The sequence below is a fragment of the Pipistrellus hanaki genome, assembly GCF_964339955.1.
Source record: "Pipistrellus hanaki genome assembly, chromosome: 3".
Taxonomy (NCBI): Eukaryota; Metazoa; Chordata; class Mammalia; order Chiroptera; family Vespertilionidae; genus Pipistrellus; species Pipistrellus hanaki.
The window spans coordinates 176004118-176026728 of NC_140505.1; the positions used below are offsets into that span (position 1 = coordinate 176004118).

Sequence of the window (22611 nt, forward strand, 5' to 3'; positions counted from 1 at the left end):
AATGTGGGCAAACCGATCTGGATTGTGTGTTGTCCCCCCCCCCTCCCTACTCATATAAAGCAGAGCTTTATGCTATAAAAAAAAATCTGTCATATCACTTAGTTTATAGTTACACAATACTAATATAAAAAGAGTGTGTTTTTTACAATAGCACTTAGGCAGTACACTCTGTTGCGAGGCCTTTTAGCTCATGGCTCACTAAGTAGATTTTGGAAAGTTGAGAAGCAGAGATGGAACGTTTTTCCAGAACCAGTGGAATGTCCCACAGTAAATGTAGGGTTTTCAATTTCAGATCCTCTGGAAGAACTGAATTCATTTTCTTTCTTCCCTCTTAAAAGATTTATCTTGGACACTGGCTGATGCAGGGACTGTCTGTATTTCCCTCCCTTCTTAAAACCATTCTCTGTCTTAGGCCTGCCATCAAGTTCACTTGTGGGGAATTGAAAGCAGACTCGAGTTTCAAAAATGGTGTCTTTGCAGCTTGTTAAATCAAAAAAATATTACGTTTGAGGATTTATTTTAGATATTTAAGTTTTGAAATATACTGCTTCCTAGTCTGTGAAATATGCTGCATTTGAGGATTGATATTAAATATACCTGTTAGGAAAGGAACTACCAATTTTTATTTCAGAAGATAAATAGCATGTAGATACAGAAGCTCAGATCTAGCGTCATTTATTATACGGAAATCACAGAAAGTACTTGTCCCCTTAAGCCTATACTGAAGCCCCGTCTTTTGTGTTTCATGGGGAAGGTAAGATTTGCTTTGTCATAATTTCCTTTATCTGCTTAAATATGAAGTAACTATTCCAAGTCCAAATTACAGGGGGTTTTGTTTTTGTTTTGTTTTTACTGATTTGTTGTTGTTGTTGTTGTTTAACCTAAGCCCTAAACCTGGAATTGATGTCAGTGTGCCAAAAAGGAATATGTTAAATAAATTTTTGTTGTTGTTAACCTTCACCCAAGGTTTCTTTCCCTCCACTGATTTTTTAGAGAGAGTGGAAGGGGTGAAGAGAGAGAGAGAGAAAGGGAAGAGAGAGAGAGAGAAAGAGAGAGAGAGAAAAAAACATCATCGATGTGAGACACATCAATTGGTTGTCTTCCACATGTACCCTGGCAAGGGCTGGGGATCAAACGTACAACCAAGGTATGTGCCCTTGACCTGGAATTGAACATGCAACTCTTCAGTTCATGGGCCAATGCTCTAAGCACTCAGCCAAAACAGCTAAAGCTCACATAAAATTTTAGTGGACTATGATGATTTAACACTATGAGCCAAGTTATTTTTAATAATTTTTTTATAGAGTCCCTCCAAATTTTGACCTCTTCATTTTATAAATGAGAACAATGAGATTCTTTATTTAATGGCTCAGGGTTACATAAAAATGGAATTCAAATCCAGGTCAGTGTAGTGTCAACATCTGATTTTTATAATACTTTGTGTTAATTTGAAAATATAGAGCTGTCTATATTTGATTGAACAAGTACTTTAAATTTACTAAACTGAGGCATTATAATATGGTAACTAAGAATAGTGATTTGATGGGTGGGTGGAGAGCAAAGGAGAGTGGCAGTAACACAAATTATATTGTCTTCTATCATAGCAGAAAACAAAAGTAATATGAAAAATTGATCAAGAAACAGTGGGATACTCACATGAATCTGTCCAAAGAAGTAATAATGCAAACTCTTAAAAGAGGTTGTACCGGAGGGAATAAAACAAAAATGTACCCATAATTCTACACCTGAGAGATAACTTCTATACCCACTTGGAGTTTTTTGTTTGTTTGTTTGTTTTTTGTCTTTTTTTTCCTAGTAACATAAAAGGCCTTTAAAAAAAAAATATATATATATATATATATATATATATATATATATATATATGAGACATATGTTTAACTTATTTCCTTGTATCCATTTTCCTCACTTTTTCATTTTATATTAAGTATTTCCATATTATTAAATATTCCTTAAAGACAGACTTTAATGACCTGAATGCCTCCTTTATATTACTTCTTTTATGACTTTCTTTACTCTTAAAATGTCTTCCAGCAAAATAAAGAAAATATTAACACTTTGTAGAATTTTAGTTAATAAAAATTGTAGTTATTTAGTAGGCATAACTACTACTTGAACTTATGAATTGCTAACTGTGACAAACAATCAGTAAATAAATTAGGCTTCTATTTATTAGTCTAAAAAGTCATTTGCTTTTTAGGTTACATAAAGTACTAGAATGTGGGGCTATTGGTAAATGCAATTCTCTTATTTCTAACAGCATATGTTGTGACTGCTTGGATAGAGATGGTATTAATGACTAGTTAAGAGCATGGATTGTTATTATATCTTTACAGCTCAGTAGCGGTGTGACTTTGGGAAAATTACAACTTCTTATTACACCTCCTTTTCAAGGTTATAAAGACTAAATGAAATAATAAAGTACATAGCACAGAGCCTGACCAACAGGCAGTACTGAATATTCTGTGTGTGTGTGTGTGTGTGTGTGTGTGTGTGTGTGTGTGTCCTCATTGTGAAGCCTTTGGTTATTGGACAGAACAACAGTGATTGGCCTTGGTTGAAAAGCATCAGAACTTTCAAAGTAGCTGGCCATGGGGAGGGAAAGCAAATAACCCATTTTTAAATCTGGGCCAGCAAGAAGGCATCTTTGTTCTGTCCCACTGAGCTACGTCTTACAGGTAACTTCAGACTCTGCAGTGAGCCAGCTGCATGCATTCATTTACCAAGTTCACGGCTGTGTCTGCAGTGCTTGACAACCACTGAAAGGCACATTGGTGCCCCAGAGAACTGGCTGATGCTTTTTTCTCATTAGTCAGTGGCTACGTAGTTTCTATATAAAGGCCCATGCTGCTCTAATAAATGATTATGGATGGTAAAGTAATGGCTTCCATTTACTGAGTGCTGGCTGTGTTATAGCCAAGGGCTTTTCATGCATTATCTCATTTAGTCCTCCTGGCTACTCTGTGAGACTGTTACTATCATCCCTGTTTTATAGATGAGGAAACTAAGATTGATTGAGACTTGGTGTTACCTAATAAGAATTTGAGTGCTGCTCTACCTGACTCCAGAATCTGAGCCTATTACTTGTAGCTCTACTGCCTTTGTTTCATAATTACTGCAGAGCCTCATTCATTGGCTCACTCAACACTTGTTGAGGTCCTACTCTGTGCCCCTACACAGAGTTCTCAGTACTGGGTTATAACATGCAGACAAAAGTTCCTGCCCTCCTGAAGCTTACATTCTATGCTGTTAAGTTACTTGTGTCCATTTCTCTCCTAGAAAGAGTGTTCCCCATAAGGCAGTGACTGTGTCTTATTGATTTGAGGGGGTGAGAGGTGGTAACTAAAATTTAATTCAAGACTAAATAATTCCTGGGCATATGAAAGAATTATTTCTACAAAAATATTGGAAGCTAAGCCATACCCACTTTCTGTTTATCTGTTTATTTTAGCACTGGCTTTTAGCTCTTCCAGACTCCTCAAACTGGAGAAGTTCTTACTGGTACTTTATAAAGCATTCGGGGGTTTATTTTTGATATCTTGGTTTCTTTGACTTCCTTAAATGTTTTGTAAGTATATGGGCCAGCATAAAAATCATCTTTCTCTAGAATACACTAAAAATACATTAGATAAAACTAGTACCAGAGGGTACATGATACAATAAATAAAAATATTCTGATAGGCTTTTCTGCTATATCATGAATTTTAAAAATTATAACTGAGGGGGAAAATCATGATACATTTTATTCTATGATATCAAGAATCCTATCTAATAAAAGAGTAATATGCAAATTAGCCATCACTCCACTACACCCACAGGCCAATCAGGAACAAATAAGCAAATTTATCCAACCAAGATGGCTACAGCTACTGAGTGAGCAGGAGGCTTGGGTTTCCCCAGCAATGGAGGAAGCCAAGCTTTCTGCACACCCTGGCAGGCCCAGGCTCCACTCAAGGCTACAAAGTTTCAATTATAGAAGATAAATAAATCCCAGATACCAGGGCCTCTGCATGGGTCACTGGGGGGGATGGCCAGCCTGCAAACCACCACAGGCCCCTCGCCCAGGCCACCCCATGCCCCAAGGGAACCCCTACCCTGATCCAGGACACCCTTCAGGGCAAACCAACTGGCCCCCATCTATGCACCAGGCCTCTATCCTATCTAATAAAAGAGCAATATGCAAATTGACCATCACTCCAACACATAAGATGGCTGCCTCCATGTAGTCAAAGATGGCTGCCCTCATGTGGACACAAGATGGCTGCCACAAGATGACCAGCAGGGGAGGGCAGTTGGGAGGGACCAGGCCTGCAAGGAAGGGCAGTTGTGGGCCATCAAGCCAGTGGGGGAGGGCAGTTGGGAGGGACCAGGCCTGCAAGAGAGGGTAGTTGGGGGCGATCAAACCTGCAGGGGAGGGCATTTAGAGGTGACCAGGCTGGCAGAGGAGGGAAGTTGGGGGTAACAAGGCCTACAGGAAAGGGCAGTTGAGGGGAGACCCAGGCCTGTAGGGGAGGGCAGTTAGGGGCAAACAGGCTTGCAGGGAGCAGTTAGGCATCATTCAGGCTGGCAGGGGAGTGGTTAGGGGGGTCATTAGGCTGGCAGGCAGAAGCGGTTAGGAGCAATCAGGATGGCAGGCAGGCGAGCAGTTGGGGGCCAGCAGTCCTGGATTGTGAGAGGGATCCCAGATTGGAGAGGGTGCAGGCTGCTCTGAGGGACACACACAACCCCCATGCACGAATTTTGTGTACCGGGCCTCTAGTATTAAACATTTCCCTACAAATGAATTGTTATAATTTTGAAGAAAATGGTATCATACAATGTTTGTGTTGAATGTCATTTATTAGCCAGGTAAAGGTTGAAAATAATTTTAAATATCCTTGGGGATAGACTACCATGTAATAATCTTTACCCAGGAAGTCATCAGTAAATACTAGCAAGTATGTGGTATTTCAATAAAGTAGTTGCCTTATTTTTACCTTGGAAATGCAATTAAACCTTTTTGGTCCCACAAGGAGCAAATGGCTGGTAATGTTTTTCATTTTTAAAGAATCCTTTGTCCAAGACTCCTGGCAAAGCAGCTGGCTGTTCGTTTCAGGGTTTGACATTGCTTCTCCTTGGGACCTGATGCTGGGCTTTCTGATAACCAGTGCAAACTCCATGAATATCTTTCGTTTCTCTAGAAGGAGGCTACCAGCTGGATATGCAAATTCTCCCCGACGGCCCAAAGAGTGATGTGGACTTTTCAGAGATTCTTAATGCAATTCAAGAAAGTAAGTCTCACTCACATTTTACATTTATCGTGAAAGAAGAAACTCTTATAATACTTGGGAAGGGCCCCTAAAACTAGAAACCTTGGATGCCAAACTTTTAAAAAATGCAATGATGTCTCAAAGGAGAAATTGGTTAAAGAGTTTGAGACCAGAAGAGATGGTGAGTGAAATGCAGGTTTAATTTGTAAAATGGTGAACCATATAATATTGGGGTCTTTGAAGAAGCCTGGTGGAAAACTGTGGTGGAATTTTAAATTCTGTATATGGAATACGCTATACTATTTAATAAATCACTGGGTGTTGTGATTTTTTTAGATTCCTGGAGTAATAACACCGAAAGAAAAATCTGTAACAAACCAGAATACTATTCCTTTGCTGAGATATAAGTACTAGAAATTAAGTGTTGATGCAGTAAGCCAAATTTAAGAATTCATTCTCCAAAACGGGCATCAGGAGCCATTGATGATGGGCTGTGACCCAGAACTGAGCACCTCTCTTCTAAGCATTTTGATTAACCAAGGTTTATTCTTCTTAGGCTACTTTATTTGGGTTTTATGATTTTCACTAGGAATTTTTCCATAATTAATACATTTACACTCCAGTTCTAGATTTAGCCTTGAAGATGGGTGATGCAGTATCACATACTAAGTCATTAGATTTCTGTTTTGTTACTGGAGCTCTAATTCTAGTTAATGACGCTCCTCATTACATAGCAATGTTGCATTTGAAGGATTTGGATGTGAAGATCATTGCATTACATAAAGAAAAACAGCAATTTTTATTTTTTTGCTATGATGAGTTTTGTGACATTGCATTTGTATGTGAGTTTTAAATAAACAATTTCAAGCATTTTAATGACCCCCTTTTGTCATTATACTACCCTCCCAACCTTATGAGATACTGTCTCCATTTTATAGTTCAGACAGCTTAGGGTGAGAGAAGTAAAGTATCAAGGTGATCTGATAAATAATGGAGGCCAAACTAGAATGGAGGGTTAATTCCTTCATGAATGTGCTCACTATAGGTGTTTGAACACACATTGGTGAAGGATCCTAAAGTTGAAGAAGATGAGGCTGAAATATTTTTGATGAAGAGTGTAAGAGGACCAGCTATTTGTTCTAGCTGGACAGTCCCTTCAGATTAGGTTTATGAAGAAAAGAGAAAAATTTCCCAAGGAGCATAAAAATCAAATTAATAATAAATATTGATTTAATTTGACTGGAAATTGTCTTTTTAAGGGCCAAGTATATACAGATTGATTATAACTTAAATTAGTTCTTAACATTAAATGTATCTTTTTAAAAAGTAAAAAACCAAATCAATAGACATTAGACAGAAAATAACTTTTCATGGAAAGTTATAAAATTATGTAATTACATTATTTGATGTGAAAGATGATAAAGCATTCAGTGCCGAAAGGACTTAAAAATATTTTAGCCCAGCTGGAGTGGGTCAGCGGTTGAGCGTTGATTCATGAACCTAGAGGTCACTGGTTCAATTCCTGGTCAGGGCACGTGCCCAGGTTGCAGGCTGGATCCCCAGCAGGGGCTGTGCAGGAGGCAGCAGATAGATGATGTTTCTCTCTCTCTGTCCCTCTCTCTTTCTCTATAAAAATCAATAAGAAAATATTTTAATAAATGATACAGTGGCTTCCCTGCAAGTCAGGAAATGAATTTTTTTAAGGCTGAATGAATTTATATCAAAATTAACTAAATGTTTATGAGACTATTTTTATAGTAATTTTTGTTAGCACATATTAGTAAAGATGTTTGTATATGATGTTTTGTAGTTTAGAATGGTGAGTTCGTTATGAACAGATAGAAGAGTTTAAGTTTATGAGTACTTAATATTTAAATTTAATAAGAAAAAGAAAGTGTTACTTCATTTTAAAATGCAAATCAAATTTTTTATTGGCTTAAGAATTTTCTAATCTATTTATTTTTATGTTAAGAACTAAGTTTTATTCTAAGTAGGTTTGGGAACCTGCTCACATAGCCTGGTTTATTTCTGGTAGGAAAGATTTGGGCTATTTATTCACCTTCAGTCTCTATCTGGATTTCATATGTGCTTCAGATGTTTAACCAGTTCATTGAAACTTCTAAGTGTAAAAATGTATAGTTTGGTTCTTCAAGGGACTGTACCTTAGATTACTGTTTATGAAAAGCTTTGAGAGATCAACATGTAAAATGTAAAAAATTATACTATAGGATTTAAACATCAGTAAAACTTCTCTCCTACATTTTTAGCATGATGATAGAGAGAGTTCATTTCTTAGAATATTGTGGAATATATGTATGGCCTTCAAGATCAAGATAGGTCTGTGTGTGTGTGTGTGTGTGTGTGTGTGTGTGTGTGTGTAACATTTCTTGAGTCTGAGATAGGCCAAACTCAAGAATTTTGTTTTCAAAACGACCCTAAGTAATAGCAGATACAAATTTCTCCATTTTATTTGTTTATTTGTTTGTTTTAATCTTGCCCCAGGGTATTTTTTTTCTACTGCTTTTCAGAGAGAGTGGAAGGGAGGGAGGGGGGAGGAGAGAGAAACATCCATGTGAGACACACTGGTTGGTTGTCTCCCACATGAGCCCCGATCAGGCCAGGGATCGAGCCTGCTACCCAGCTATGTGCCTTTGACAAGGAATGAACCCCCGACGCTTGGGTGTGTAGGCTGAGCCTCTAACCACTGAGCTCACTGGCCAGGGCTAATTTCTCCATTTTAAAAGTGAAGAAACTGAGTCTATCTCCCCAGGAGATACATATGGGTAATATATGACAGAGGCAATATTTAGTCCTACATCAACCCCTGTTCTGCTAAATAAAAGAAAAAATAAAATAAATAAGAAAAATGAACTACTTTGGATTTTTAAAATGTTATTACTATGTTGTTACATCTTAATGTAAGAATTCCTCCCTATGCTTCTACATTGTAAAGTATATTTGTATTTTTTCTTATAGTTATTATGCCCTTAGAATAGCTTCATCTATTCAAAAAAAAGATTCATTGGAGAAGGTGGCCATCCATAAGTTGTTTCTCAACTTCCTGCATCTCAGATATACAGCTTATAAGGAAAAAAAGAGTTACTCTATTCATTCATCCACCTATCCATCTCACCTGTTATGTGCCAGGCACTGTGCTAGGCATAATACCTTAAAGTAGTATTGAATGTTTAGTGTATAGTTTAATTCATGAAAAATTAAAATGGTCACAGATCACATTTTGTTTCATTGTTCAAATTGAAAATAATTTGGTTCTTTCTAGGAACAAAAGCATTTATATGTGGCAGTACAATGCAAGTGTGTGTGTGTGTGTGTGTGTGTGTGTGTGTGTGTTCTCATGTGTTCCTTGAAGTAATTTCCCCCATTTCTTTATTCTCTTTCTTTGTTCCTCATCCTGGGATGGCAACAAGATTTCTTGAACTCTTTTGTTTCAGCAGAGTTTTGTGTTGTCTAAAGTTCCTGGCTTCTGTTTTCTACAAACCTGAGCTTTTGGTTGGGCGATGCTTAGATAGGAGGAGGAGGAAGAGTGAGGAAGAGGGGTGGGGGAGGAAGAGGGAGAGAGAGAGGAGAGAAAGAGAAAGAAACATCAATTTATTGTTCCACTTATTTATGTATTTATTGGTTGATTCTTATATGTGCTCTTACCTAGGATCCAACCTGCAACCTTCACATATGGGGGCGACACTCTAATCAACTAAGCTTCCCGACCGGGGCCATGTGGGTACTCTTGAGTGGCATTCATACCCTAGCAGACATTATTGTGTTCTAGTCCATTAGGTTCTAACGAGGGAAAGAGAGCAAAGAGCAGAGTGTTTGACATGAGAGCTGGGAGTTGGAAGGATTGTTCGATGCTTGCTATCCTAGAGCCTGACCCTCTGTGCTCACACACATGCCCACATAATCATATAATTGCTCCTCCATTGATGGCTCTTTGTATTTCTATGGCTGAGGAGACTGAGACATTTCTCAGGGACATCCAGTGAGTCATTTGGAGTCCAATTTTTTGAGCTCTGATTTCCAATTTTATTTTGAGTCCATACGGTCATGCTGTTTCAAAGGAGAAGATGGGGAAGAGGGAAGGGCTGGCATGTATTGAACTAGTTAACTTGTCTGGCAGCTCTGGTTGTGGTTGACCTTTTTACCTACATTATTTTATTTGGCGTTAGATTCTCTTTGCTTAATTTCCACATTTGTAAGAGGGGGACAGTTATAGTAAACCCAGGCAAAGCCCTTAGTGTAGTGCCTGGCAAGCACCGGGCAAGTGTGGGCTGCTTCCTTGTCTTCATCCCTGTCAAAAATGGTGCATGGTGAATGGTATGATCTCCACTTAAAAGATAAAGAAGTTTAAGTTAAATAACGGATTCTGATAGCTACTCAGAGGGAGGACTAGCATTGGAAGCCAGACGTGTCTGAATCCACAGCTCATGCTCCTTTCAGAGAAGGGAAAATTATGTTCAGTAGACTTTGAGGATCTTCAATGCAGCACATCACTGACCTCTTTTCAAGTCGCGAAGAGGTAACCAAGGTTACTGAGCAAAGCTCGAGTCAGGCACACAGACCTCTAACTATCACTCCCGGGGTTGTAATAGGTGCTTCATTGTCTGCCCTGTGACAGAACTAATGAAGGCGTCTGTCTCTTCTTCAAAACCAAGTACCAGTTGGATGAACTTTCCATTAAGAAACATGCTGTCCCAGGAACAAGTGGACAGGCTTGGCCGCATTGCAGAGTGTCTGGTGGGAACCCCGGGCTGTGATCGGCACTCTGTTTTATACACAGCATCATTAGGGAGCCAGGAAATGCCGATATAATTACTTTCTTAATGACCCCACATTTTTTTTTTAATTTCAAAATATTTTAAGTAACCTTTCTGTGGCAGAAAAAGAGTGCCTGCTCTCAGATTTGTATCTCTGAGGATCCCAGCTTTCTTACCCCAGTTTTTCGGTGGGGATGTGTTAATGTAACCACTTAAATGTTGCCATAACACATGAATGGAAGTTTGCAAACTTTTTATAGCAGGAGAATCAGTTGTTTCCCTCCCCCCCCAAGTATATTTTCATGTATCATCTCAATATATAAAACAGATAACTGGGCTATTTGGGATGAGGTGGGGTGGGGTGGGGTGGGGTTAGGTGGAGTTGGTGGGTAGAGAATGTAGGGCTTTGCCCACTCAGTTACCTCTTACACCTTCCATGATTTCTTGAAGTTCCCATAAAGGATCCTGGGGTCCCAGGGAACACACTTTGAAAACCACTGGCCTATTGGAAAGGAATAAAGGCAGCTAAGAAAGGATTTATGTCCTCTCTAATTACTTCATTAATTTTGAGTTTTCTGAATTAAAAAAATTAGTAGTAGTATAAACCAGGCAGTCTTTGCTTTAGGGAGGTTCTCAGATTCGTTAGAAGAGTAGTGAACATCTAGAAAGTCCTAGGCTTGCAAGGGTCATATAAATGCTAAGTGGTGTTTAGTCTTTAACATCCCAGCGAAGGCGCTCAAAGCTGTGCTGAGTCTGTGTGTTTCCCTGAATTTTTAAAAACATTTCATTTGATCTATTTGTTCCAGTTTAAAACGTGTCAGATCTGTCAGGCTCTAGATGTAAAGTCTAGCTTTATTTAGAACTGTGACAACATGATTGTTTGGTGGTTAAATGACTTCCTGCTCTTGAAAGCCTATGATTTAAGAATAATAGAACGCTTTCCAATAAAAAGAAAGAAGCCAGTTAGACAGAACTGACGATTTTCAACACGCAGTCGGCTTTCAATAAATTGTGGTCTATTCTCACTTTCTTTAAATTTAATCTTTGAGCCCAAGAGAGAAACAGATTTTTAAAAATGATCTCCCATAGCTCATTAGGAAGGAAAAGAAAAACAGTTTATACAATGTTCTAACTAGCTTTTATTTATTTAAAAATGGATACTGTGTGCCTCATGTTTGCCAGCAAATTTGGAGCTATGTTGAGCTTTCACCTAAAAGGTGCCCTAGATCAAAGACGAACCTGCTATAAAACCCGGGCAGGCATTCTAATGGAGATGTAAACACGTTATTTTTGCATTCTAAATTATTCCTGAAGGTGTCCCCCCTTTTTGGCACTTTCTAAGGAGGCTTTGAGGTCACTAGGCAATGCCTTCAGAATCCCGAGTATCAGATGGAATAATGTGGAACTGAGGACAAAAACAGTATAACGAGCTGGCACTTGAACAAACAGAGACATAGGTTATGTTGCTCAGCCCTCTCATGTCTTTGGTGACCTATAATTTCACTTTATTTTCTCTGCATCAGAAAACTCTGGGCTCAAAGCACCCCTGTCCTGTGATACAAGGTAGGGTTATTCTGCTGCATGTGGAAAGTAGAGAATTAAAGACAAGAGCAGTGAGTCCAGCTGTTTGATTTTATATATATATATTTTTTATTTCTTATTCTCTTTTAGACTGTTTCTAAAATGTATTTACTGTTTTTCGTTTGTCCCCCCATTATAACACTGATCCTCTGATTTCTCAGGGTGGAGCAAAAGTAGGTTTGCGGTTGTGAGCACATGAAACACAGAGTTTATTCTTGCATTATTACTTATTAATTTGTGTATTGTTTTCCATATGAATAACTGTAATCCTGTATAGCGAGCCAGCCCTCAGAAATCTCTTTGCTGTGCTGAATTGGGTGAATTACTCAGACTCTGTGGCTGATTTTTTTTATCTTCCTGGGCAATTTGAATTTCTTGACCCTTGCTCAGCTGTTATATGCGTTTGCATGTCACTGCTGTTTTGTTTCCAGGTTTTTTTAGGCTGAGTGCTTTTTGCAAAGCAGAATTATTGCTTTCCCTGATGCCTGGTATCCAGCTACCCTGACCCATCTTAGCTGCCCAGTTCTGTTCACACAGCCCTTTCTGAGTCCAAATGCTATGCAGGTCCAGTATTTGGGCTGCATTGAATGTTTGCATTTGCATTCACACTCTCTCTCCTTCTGGTCAGTCTTTTTATTTATTTTTAAATCCTTGCTAGAGGATATAATATTTCTATTGATTTTTGGGGAAGTGAGGGAGAGAGAGAAAAAGAGAGAGAATAAAAATGAATGAGAAAGAAACATCGATATGACAAAAACATTGATCAGTTGCCTCCCATAAAGGCCTGGACCAGGGATTGAACTCGCAACGTAGATATGTGCCCTGACTGGGAATCCAACCCATAACCTGCTTGGTGTGTGGGACAGTGCTCCAACCAGCTGAGCTCCTTCTGGTCATTCTTACTTGGCTCCTCCGAACATTTGGCTCCCTTTCTTATTTATGGACCTAATAGTAGAGCTGTCCTAGGGATGTACTTTTCAAACATATTTTTATTTGAATATAAGGAAGATGATTGCATCATTAGCAAGTGACCTTATTTGGATGTGATGTTGGTGCCTGTGGGTAGGGAGACCGTGCTCCCATCGTGGCTGGACAGTGAGCTCTGGGATGACACAGGGGCCATGCCTGTCATGGCCAGCACATGAGCCCAGTTCCTAGACCAGCACGGTGTCTGGCCATAAATACTTTTTGAATAAATAGATTTTACAAAATTGATTAACTTAAAAACTCGGGGGTTGTTTTCTCTTTAAAGAAAATAATGTAAGTTGCATCAAAGGATATTGTAGCTTGTTTCTAAAATTTGTTATATTAAAGCTGATAGATCAGCCGGGACCGGTTTGGCACAATGGATAGAGCGTGGGCTTGGGGACTGAAGGGTCCCGGGTTCGATTCCGGTCAAGGGCATGTACCTTGGTTGCGGGCATATCCCCAGTAGGGGGTGTGCAAGAGGCAGCTGATAGATGACTCTCTCTCATCGATGTTTCTAACTCTCTATCTCTCTCCCTTCCTCTCTGTATAAAATCAATAAAATATATTAAAAAAAAAAATAAAGCTGATAGATCAACAACAACAGTGAAATGCTGATGACGGGCACATGTCTCTTCGGTCTGTGGGAATGTCTCTGTATTCTATACTCTTTCTGAGCATGTGGCCAGCTGAGCATTGTCTGACTTCAGCATTTCTCATCTCTGCTGAAGCTCTTGAGAGCCTGGCAGGTAATAATGGTGCCTTAATACCACTTATTCTCTAACAACCAGATTTCCCTGACATACCGGCTGCTCTTGAGCACTCAGGTGGCATCAGCTCCAGGATGACTTTCACAGGTGTTTCTGGTGGGCACAATAAGGCTCATTCCCCTTTTCCGGGTTCTCTGGTCTCTCTACAATCAAATAGTTGGGGCCTTAATTCCAAGAAGAATTTATCAACCTTAGCACTATTGACATTCTGGGCTGGATAACTCTTTGTTGTGGGGGCTGCTGTGTGCATTGTAGGATGTTCAGCAGCATTCCAGGCCTCTAGCCACTAGATACTACTAGCACTGCCCCTGATGATAAAAAGTGTGTCTTGGCACCCTAGCCAGCTTGGCTCAGTGGATAGAGCATCAGCCTGTGGACTAAAGGGTCCCAGGTTCAAATCAGGCCAAGGGCACATGCCTGGGTTGTGGGCTCAATCCCCAGTAGGGGGTGTGTAGGAGGTGGCCGATCAATGATTCTCATCATTGATGTTTCTATCTCTCCTTCTCCCTTCCTCTCTGAAATCAATATATATATATAATTTAAAAGTGTGTCTAGACAATGCCAGATGTCTCCAGGGGGACAGTTTGGTCCATTTGAGAACCCAGATGGAGAGGGCTTTATTGGACTGATTGTGCCTGCACCAGGAGGTGATACGGGCAGAAGATGACCTGGTAATTGTCTATCCTTGACTAAAGCACAGGGCAGTTCTCAAGGATGGATGGATATTCTAGAATTCTCCACAGTCTGAGCCAATCACATAGAGGTGGATCTCAGTGTCCTCTTTAGCTCCCACCTTTATCCTACATCTCACCCCAGTCTATCCCTCTTAACAACAATTCCATATTTTTTAGACTTAAAAAACATTAAAGATAGTTGATAGTATTATAGTAGATTATATATACAGTATAGTAACTCATCATTTATATACCTTACAATGTAATCACCTCACTAAGTCTAGTAACCTGTCACTGTTCATACTTATCATAATACTATTGACTATATCTCTCTTCTGCTTTCTTGTATTGATAAGGCTAAAAGGCTAATATAAGGTTCAAGATATACAGCTGACAAACCAACATTTTTTGTGTATGCATCTGCCACCTGCTAATGTTACATTATCTTATGTAACCCTCTCAGCCACCTTGAGAGAGAAATTTTCTATGCCTGTCTTACCAGTGAGAAAACAGGAGCACAAATTCACTCGGTTAAGTAGTAGAGTTTGGAACAGTAATCAGGTCTTCTGACTTTGTTAAAATCCTGTTTTATCCTGTTGTTCAAATCTAACCAATATCTGCTTGAAATTTAATCACTATGTACTTGAAAATTTAATCAGTATTGACTTGAAACTGAGAAGCTCCTGGCTTGTGAATAAGAGTCATGTTAGGAAAAACGTATATGCAAGGTCCTAGAGCCATAGAATGTCAGAGAAAAGGCAAATTTCAGATATCATTAGACAATGACCACTCTGAGGTCATCATTCAGTCTTTCAACAAAGAGTGTTGAGGGCTTACTCCATTCCAGGACCTCTGTACACTAGCCAAGACTGACAGGGTCCCTGCCCTTATGGAACATACGTCATAATAGGGTAAATATCTGGTATGCAAGTAAAGAAATGAACATACAGTATAACTACAGATTGTGATGAGTGCTATGAAGGAAATGAGCAATGAAAGGAGATGGAGAATAATTGGGGGAGGGGGAGTTTCTTTACATAGGGTGGTCAGAGAAGTTGTCTTTGATCTTGATACCTCCCACAACACTGAACATATGGTGTTTCCTCAAAAAGTGTGAGTACCTGTCCTTGAGTACCTGGCACAGAATAGGTGTCCTTAGACCTTTCACCTCCATTATATTTACTTTGGCCCACCCCTATAATCCTGGATAATCTTCCCATTTTACAACCCTTAACTTAATCATGCCCACAAAGTCCCTTCTATTGTAAAAGAAATATATTCTCACATTCCAGGAAGTAGGTCACCTTTGGGGCCATGATTCAGCCTATCACAGTAAGCAATAAACCTTAATTTTATTTTCATACACACTTTATTTTACAAATTAAAAACTTCACACATGTGAATACAGCTTTCTGGCCACCCTATCTAAATGCATCTCTATTCTCTCTCTCTAAACTCTGTTCTTTTCTTTACCCTGCTCTACATTTCTTTGATTACTTGTTTTGTTTTTCTTATTATCAAAAGGGCAAGATGACCAATCCCTTCTCTTCACCAAGGAATGACTATCACACCGCTCTGTGCCTGACACAGTGTGCCCATCTCTAAAGATTTTTTAAATGAAAGAATGAAGAGTCCTTTGTATACTTGGGTATATAGAACCCAATATCCTACAGATTGATCTGTGTAGTGGCTTCTGACTGGTTAAAAATCCTTCACCATTTTCAAAGCATCAAAGGAAAACATCATCTTTAATATTGGTTCATAATCCGACCAATTGGTGAAGAAGGGACCAGTGCTGGGCTCCCAGCTCCGGTGTGCTGCCTGGCTCTGTATGTTAGCAGACGGTGTTCTATATTCGGAACTCTGATGCTCAGTGCTTCATGTATCCACGTGTTAGCATCACCGGTCTTTTGGGAGAACTTCTGAATGGCTCCCTTCATGATTTCAACCCATGGTTAGAGAAGAAAGGCAGAAAATCTAACTGCATGTTTTATTACTGCATTGGGTTTTCTCTGTTAGGCCTTAAGTAACAAAGGAGGAAGAAAAATCACTTCTTACTGGACTACGCAAGTAGCACATTTATGGGTTCACAGAGCAAGTTGTATGGAATTTAAATGGGGAAAAAATTAACAAGTATAGGTCATCTCCAGGATAGAGAATGAGTTTTTAGAAAGTCTTAAATAACAGTGCCTTATGCTAAACAACTAAGTGAAGGACAGCTCAACACACCATCTCCTGTGCTTGGGAAGGCAAGTTATATTTATATTATGGCAGGTAGTTTACTTTGCTTCACATTGTCCTTGATCTCTCCTAATGAAGACATTGTTTAGACAAACTTGTTTTACATCTGACATCCTTTTCTCCTAGAAAATAAATACCCTTTGTTCAAGGTGTTATTGAAACAATGAAAAAATATGAAGCCAAACAGAGATGTCTTCTCTTTGCGTATTGCTTTTAAGAGCCTTAACCCCACTTGTAATATATTTACTTTGGTTTTAGTGGCCAAGGACGTCAATATTCTTTTTGATGAGTTAGAAGCTGTCAACAGTCCTTGCAAAGATGACGATTCTCTCCTTCACCCTGGAAACCTGACCAGTACTTCAGACGATGCTAGCAGACTGGAAGCAGGGGGAGAGGTAAGAGTGTCTGATTTCTTCCAAAGGCGATTATTGATACAGGCGAGCACCTATAAAGCATATTCCAAGGGACTGTTTAACATAATCATCTCATTGAGTTGTATGTTCCTGATAAACAAGGGGCAGGTCTTATATCCTTTGCTACCTCCCACAGCTCTGGTATATTTCAGCACTTCTAAATCTACCTAGGCTCAAAAAAAAAGAAAACACACCAAAAACAAACAAACAAAAAAAAACTGTCCATGAGTCAGGAAATTCTCATCTTATATCTAAAGATGTTTTGTTTATACAAAGGAAGGTTTTAAAAATATATTTTTATTGATTTCAGAGAGGAAGGAAGAGGGAGAGGAAAAGATAGAAACATCAGTGAAAGAAAACCATTGATTGGCTGCCTCCTGCATGTCCCCTACTGGGGATCAAGCCCCCAACCTGGGCATGTGCCCCTGACCAGAATCAAACTCGGGACCCTTAGGTCCTCAGGCTAACACTCAATCCTCTGAGCCAAACCGGCTACGGCCAAAGGAAGATTCTTAAAACTACCTGTTATTTTAAGAAAATGTACATGTCGGGTGTCGCTAACAAGTAAAATGTTAGCTCTGCGAGGATGGATTTCCTTGAGTAACTCCCCAGCACCTAGAACAGTGACACAAATGCAGCAGTCCTCAATAGGTTGTATTGCCTCAAGCCTTTCTGAGTTTCCATTTGCCCCAGTAATCTAAAACTCATTGTGATTGCAAATAGCCCTATCTGTTCAAATGTCATTTTGGAAAAAGAAGTATTTTGTTAGATCCATTCACTGTCGTACAGGTTGGGTCTCCATGGATTTAATATCTCCTTTATATATGTACTGGTACAGGTAATAGGAATTCAGAATGGGTCATTGATTTATGGCATATTCCTAATATTGTTGTTATTCCAGAGCCAGTTAGCCATGGAAAGGGTGACAGAGAAAAATGTTTCCATCTACCAGGTTTCCTAGGCTTTTCCCTACAAGCACCACATGCTATTACTATCCATGTATTTTTATTTATTTTTGCGTTTTTATTTATTTATTTTTTTTAGGAAATACTTTTATTTTTAAAAAATATATTTTTATTGATTACAGAGAAGAAGTGAGGAGAGAGAGATAGAAACATCAGTGATGAGAGAGAATCGTTGATCGGCTGCCTCCTGCATATCTCCTACTGGGGATTGAGCCTGCAACCCAGGCATGTGCCCTTGACTGGAATAGAACCTGGGATCCTCAGTCCACAGCCCAGCACTCTATCCGCTGAGCCAAGCCAGCTAGGGCCATGTATTTTACTTTTAAAGAAAAAACTCATTTTGTCATGTTCTTCACACAGACATGTTGAATGTCATGGTGTGGACTAATAGAAGGATCTTAAAAGGAACCTCAAAAAGCAGCTCATCTCATCCCTTAATTTAGATGAGGAGACAACCTCAGGAAGGTTAGGGCTTTGCTAACCCTTCCCCTGATCCCTGTCTGAAGCCCTGTTTTTGTTGACAGGTGTTGTAGTGCTAATTCTATAGGATAACTCCCGGCTTGGAAAATAATTAAGAAATTGTTTACTTGTCTACACTTCTGAGTATCTTTTAAGGCAAAAATAAAAAATACTCAGAATTGGTCATCAAGTATAAATGTCATGGTAACCGACACTTTACTTCCTTCCTAGCTGACATGCTCCTTTTAGAGGAGGTTGCGTGCATGGCATTTGTGTGTAAGAATATGGATTAGCAATGGCCTTGACAGTCAGGCATGTTTGCCTTCCTCATCCTGTTATTTGGAAACTGATGTATACTGTGGCCCAGAGAATAGGTAGCTCCCCCATTTCCACTTGCTAGTTGACAAACATGTTTCTGAACATCAGTCTGAGCATCCTGGCCCCAGCCTGGGCCACCATCCCTGATGGTTTCTTTCAATATTGGTTATGATTGCAACACGCCCATGGCATCAGGACAAAAATGACACCTACTATTTCTGATCTCTAAGTTATGAAACATAATAAAATGAACTCCATGAAACACCACTCAACTTATAAATTGGAATGGCATTTTTCAAATTATGGGGCAACCTAATTGTAAGTGACTAACTCCAGTTTTCTAATGGAATGGAAAATTAATTTTAGTGTGCATGCAAGTAGAAAAAAAGGTATTATTTTGTAAAACTTCTGTCCTACATGTTTTGTGTGTGATTACAAATATCAGAAAGTAAAATGTTTTTCTGAATTTGGGCAAAAAAAAATTCAAGAAACATTGAACTAGAATATTATTCAAAACCATCTAAGCTACTACAATTCCATCCATTGATCCTATAAGAGGTATTATCTTCCTGAATGTTTTTTAAAAAATATATCTTATTGAATTTTTACAGAGAGGAAGAGAGAGGGATAGAAGGTTAGAAACATCGATGAGAGAGAAACGTTGATCAGTTGCCTCCTGCACACCTCCTATTGGGGATGTGCCCGCAGTCAAGGTGCATGCCCTTGACCTGAATTGAACCTGAGACCTTTCAGTCCGAAGGCTGACGCTCTATCCACTGAACCAAACCGGTTAGGACCTGAATGCCTTTTTTCTTTTCTTTTTTTTTTTAATTCTGTTTCTCTAAAACTAGTTTTACCACATATACCTATAGCCTTACCAACTTCTTTTTAAAGGTTTACTTTATTTAGTGCTTTATAAAAAGTGGCATCATGCAGTATGAAGTCTTCAGTGACTTGGTTTTTTTCTGTCAATGCTGTTTTTTAAGATTTATGCTTATTACTGATGCAACTACAGTTCATTCATGTTCAGGGTTGTATAAATACTCCACTGTATGAATATTCTACAATATATCTATTTACTTTTTCATGGACATTAGCATCAATTCTAGTTTTTTATTTTCTACTCTCATAATGCTATGAATATTTATATACATGTCTCCTCCTTGCTTTATCAAAAATGTCTCCAGGATTGCATGTTATGCAAATGTTTAATTTTATAAGAGAATGCCAGTGTTTTCCAGAGTAAGTATATCATATTTCACTCTCACTTATAGAATATGAGAATTCTCAGTTGCTATATATCCTTGCCAACATGCGGTATTGTTAGGTGTCCAAAGTTTTCCCCAATGACACAGTGCTTTTATCCAATTTTTATTTTGTTTCTTTTGTTTACATGTTTCAGTAATAAAAATGTAATTTTTATAAAACATAAGAATAATGCATTTCATTTTAATTGTTCTTTAACATTACTCACCCAAGGCTCCATTTTATGCTTGTCTTAAGCTGGTCCTTTCTCTTTGTATGCAGGCAGTGCGGGAAAAAACCAAATCAAATGGACTTTACTTCAGAGATGGAAAGTGTCGAATTGACTACATTCTTGTGTACAGAAAATCCAACCCCCAGACGGAAAAGAGAGAAGTGTTTGAAAGAAATATTAGAGCAGAAGGTTTACAAATGGAAAAAGAGGTAAATAGTTGGCTTGGATGAGAAAAATATAAATACCCAACTATTCATATCAAGAGGCAATTTTAAAAAATTAGTCATTATGTTAACTGAATGTTTTATTTGGTCAGAGTTTGCCAATCCGGTGTTTGGGGAATGTTCTAGCAATTAGACTTTCACAGCACAGTTTGCCTTGAGAGCATTTTAATGCCAAATGATTTCGGGAGAATAAAAATACTCTATTCCCTTGGAATCGATTGTTTCAAAGTGTTATAATTTACCCGACTTCCTATACCTGTTTCCTCTATGTGAATGGAGTGTTCTGGTCTCAAGGATTAAGGATAAGTTCTCATAAAATGCAGTCACCTCTCACGGGAGGCTGTTTTTACATTTCAGGAAATATAAGGAGCTTGGGCATCCTCAGTCACCAGATGAGACTGGCCGATTTGGCCCCAAACAGCTGGAACTTACAAAAAGATTCCAGTTTTAAGAAACATTCTAGCTGTTTTTATCATGTTCCCAGACTCAAGAGTTACCTCCCCGTATTCTCTCTCCCCCTTCTCTCCTTACGCTCTGCATGGGGAGTTTTAAGGAGTAATTTCGTGAGAAAGGTACAAGAGGTCCAGCCACCATGAGACTGTTCTGTACCCAGAAATGCTGTGTGCATGTGTAGAACTTGGTCCTGGGAGGTGGATTTTATAACTCTTCCCTAAATATGGTGCAAAGATGATGGAGCTTTTCCTGGTCAATAAGAAGTACGTATTGGCAATTAAAATGTTGTGTGTCTGATTATGCTCCTCAAAACTGAGGAGAGAGATCTTTGAAATCAACATGCAGGTTTTTCCTTGTTTGGTACAGGTTGCATGCTTACCTTGGGACCCTTCAGATAAAAGGGGCTTTTCCAGATCTGTTAGACTGGTCTCAACTCTTGAGGATTTTAAAAAAAAAAAACAGTGTTTTTCTATAAGGTCTCCAGAAAGAGAGTTAGAAAAAAAGGCACGATGAGTGTGGTTTTAGGGACTCATTGTTAGGAAAGGAACCAGATTGCTCAGAAGACTCAGCTAGAAGTTGCTCAGACAGAATGAAATGTGCAGTTTCTATTTTCTGTGGTTCTATCCCCATTGAATATGTCTTTGATGAACCTTGTTCTTTAGGTTCTTATTGAGGCAACTGTCTAGTCTATTTTCTTAACATTAATGGTGCATTAATTTATTTTACCCTAAAATTCATTCCTTCACTCTTTTATTCTTACTGCTGAATTTCACGATTTTCATATAAATAAATAAGAGCTCTGAATTGCCACAGGATCCTACATAATGTCAGTCCTTTTTTCCCCGATCCATTCTGACCCTTTCAAAACTTTGATTCCCATCAGTTAGTTTCATTCAATTAATGAAAGATCTATATTTTCAGTTTTATGACTATTTTCTCCATTCCTTGGCTTTCTTCTATTAGGTCTTTACAATGTCATTTCATGACTTATTAAAACTCAAAAAGCCTACTATGTTTGAAAATAATGCATATTACTAAAGAGATGACAAATCTCCTGCATGTCTCCTGAAGTATCTAGACTAAAGTACCCATTATTTTAATGCCAAGCAGGCAGCTGGCTAGGATTATTCACCCTGTTTTATATACTATAGTTGTGCTGACCACGGTGTGATGCTGGACGGCTTTCATGATTATGGTTGTATATAGGATAATTGTGTTTGGTTATAAATCTTAAAATTTTTAATAGCTTGATATTTATTTTAATGTATACTAGGAAAAAACACAGTAATTGGGAAAAGGGGTGATGTAACCATATGGCAAAACTTCATAAACATCTCTAAGCATCTCTTCCTCCCCTTCGCTCCAAAGATGGTGGGGGTTTTTTTGTGTGTGTGTTGTTGTTTTTTTTAGTCCAAAAATGCAATTTATTTTAGTAATTTTTCTTAACACAAAGCCTAAAGATTCTAAAATGGATTTTTAAAAGTTTCCACCTATATTTTCTTTTTTTAAACTTTTATTGTTTAAAGTATTACAAATAGTAGTACACATGCCTCCTTTTTTCCCCCTATTGACCTTCCCCTGGTCTCCCTTAGCACCTCCCCCCCCCCGCCTCCCCCCACCCGTACATACTGCCCCTCCCTCCGACAGTGTCTTGTGTCCATGTGTCCATTGGTTATGTTTATATGCATGCATACAAGTCCTTCAGTTGATCTCTTACCTCCCACCACAACCCTCCCGCCCTTCCCACAGCAGTTTTACAGTCTGTTTGATGCTTCTCTACCTCTGTATCTATTTTTGTTTATCAATTTATAGTGTTCTTTAATATCCATAAATGAGTGAGATCATGTGGTATTTTTCTTTTCACTGACTGGCTTATTCCGAAGGTTCTTTACTGAGTGGCAGCTTCCCTATTCTCCCTTAACCCACAGTCTTCTATCCACTACTGACAGCTAGGAACCTTCTTCCTAAGTAGCCTTTTCCACTGCCCAGTTCCTGTCTTTTCCTGCCACCCACACCCTTTGCCTAAGTGGC

General features: G+C 38.8%; 1 protein-coding gene across 5 annotated transcripts in view; it reads left to right on the forward strand.

Annotated features, from left to right (window-relative positions):
* ANO4 (anoctamin 4) overlaps positions 1 to 22611 on the forward strand; it is a 275780-nt gene that overhangs the window by 138057 nt on the left and 115112 nt on the right. For 4 of the 5 annotated variants that reach the window (XM_084880421.1, XM_084880417.1, XM_084880420.1 and 1 more), the window contains exons 3-5: positions 5199 to 5288; positions 16530 to 16666; positions 19954 to 20112. In XM_084880421.1, the coding sequence (XP_084736547.1) occupies positions 5199 to 5288; positions 16530 to 16666; positions 19954 to 20112 (386 nt within the window). The remainder of the gene's footprint in view (positions 1 to 5198; positions 5289 to 16529; positions 16667 to 19953; positions 20113 to 22611) is intronic. The other variant, XM_084880419.1, reaches the window with a different exon arrangement.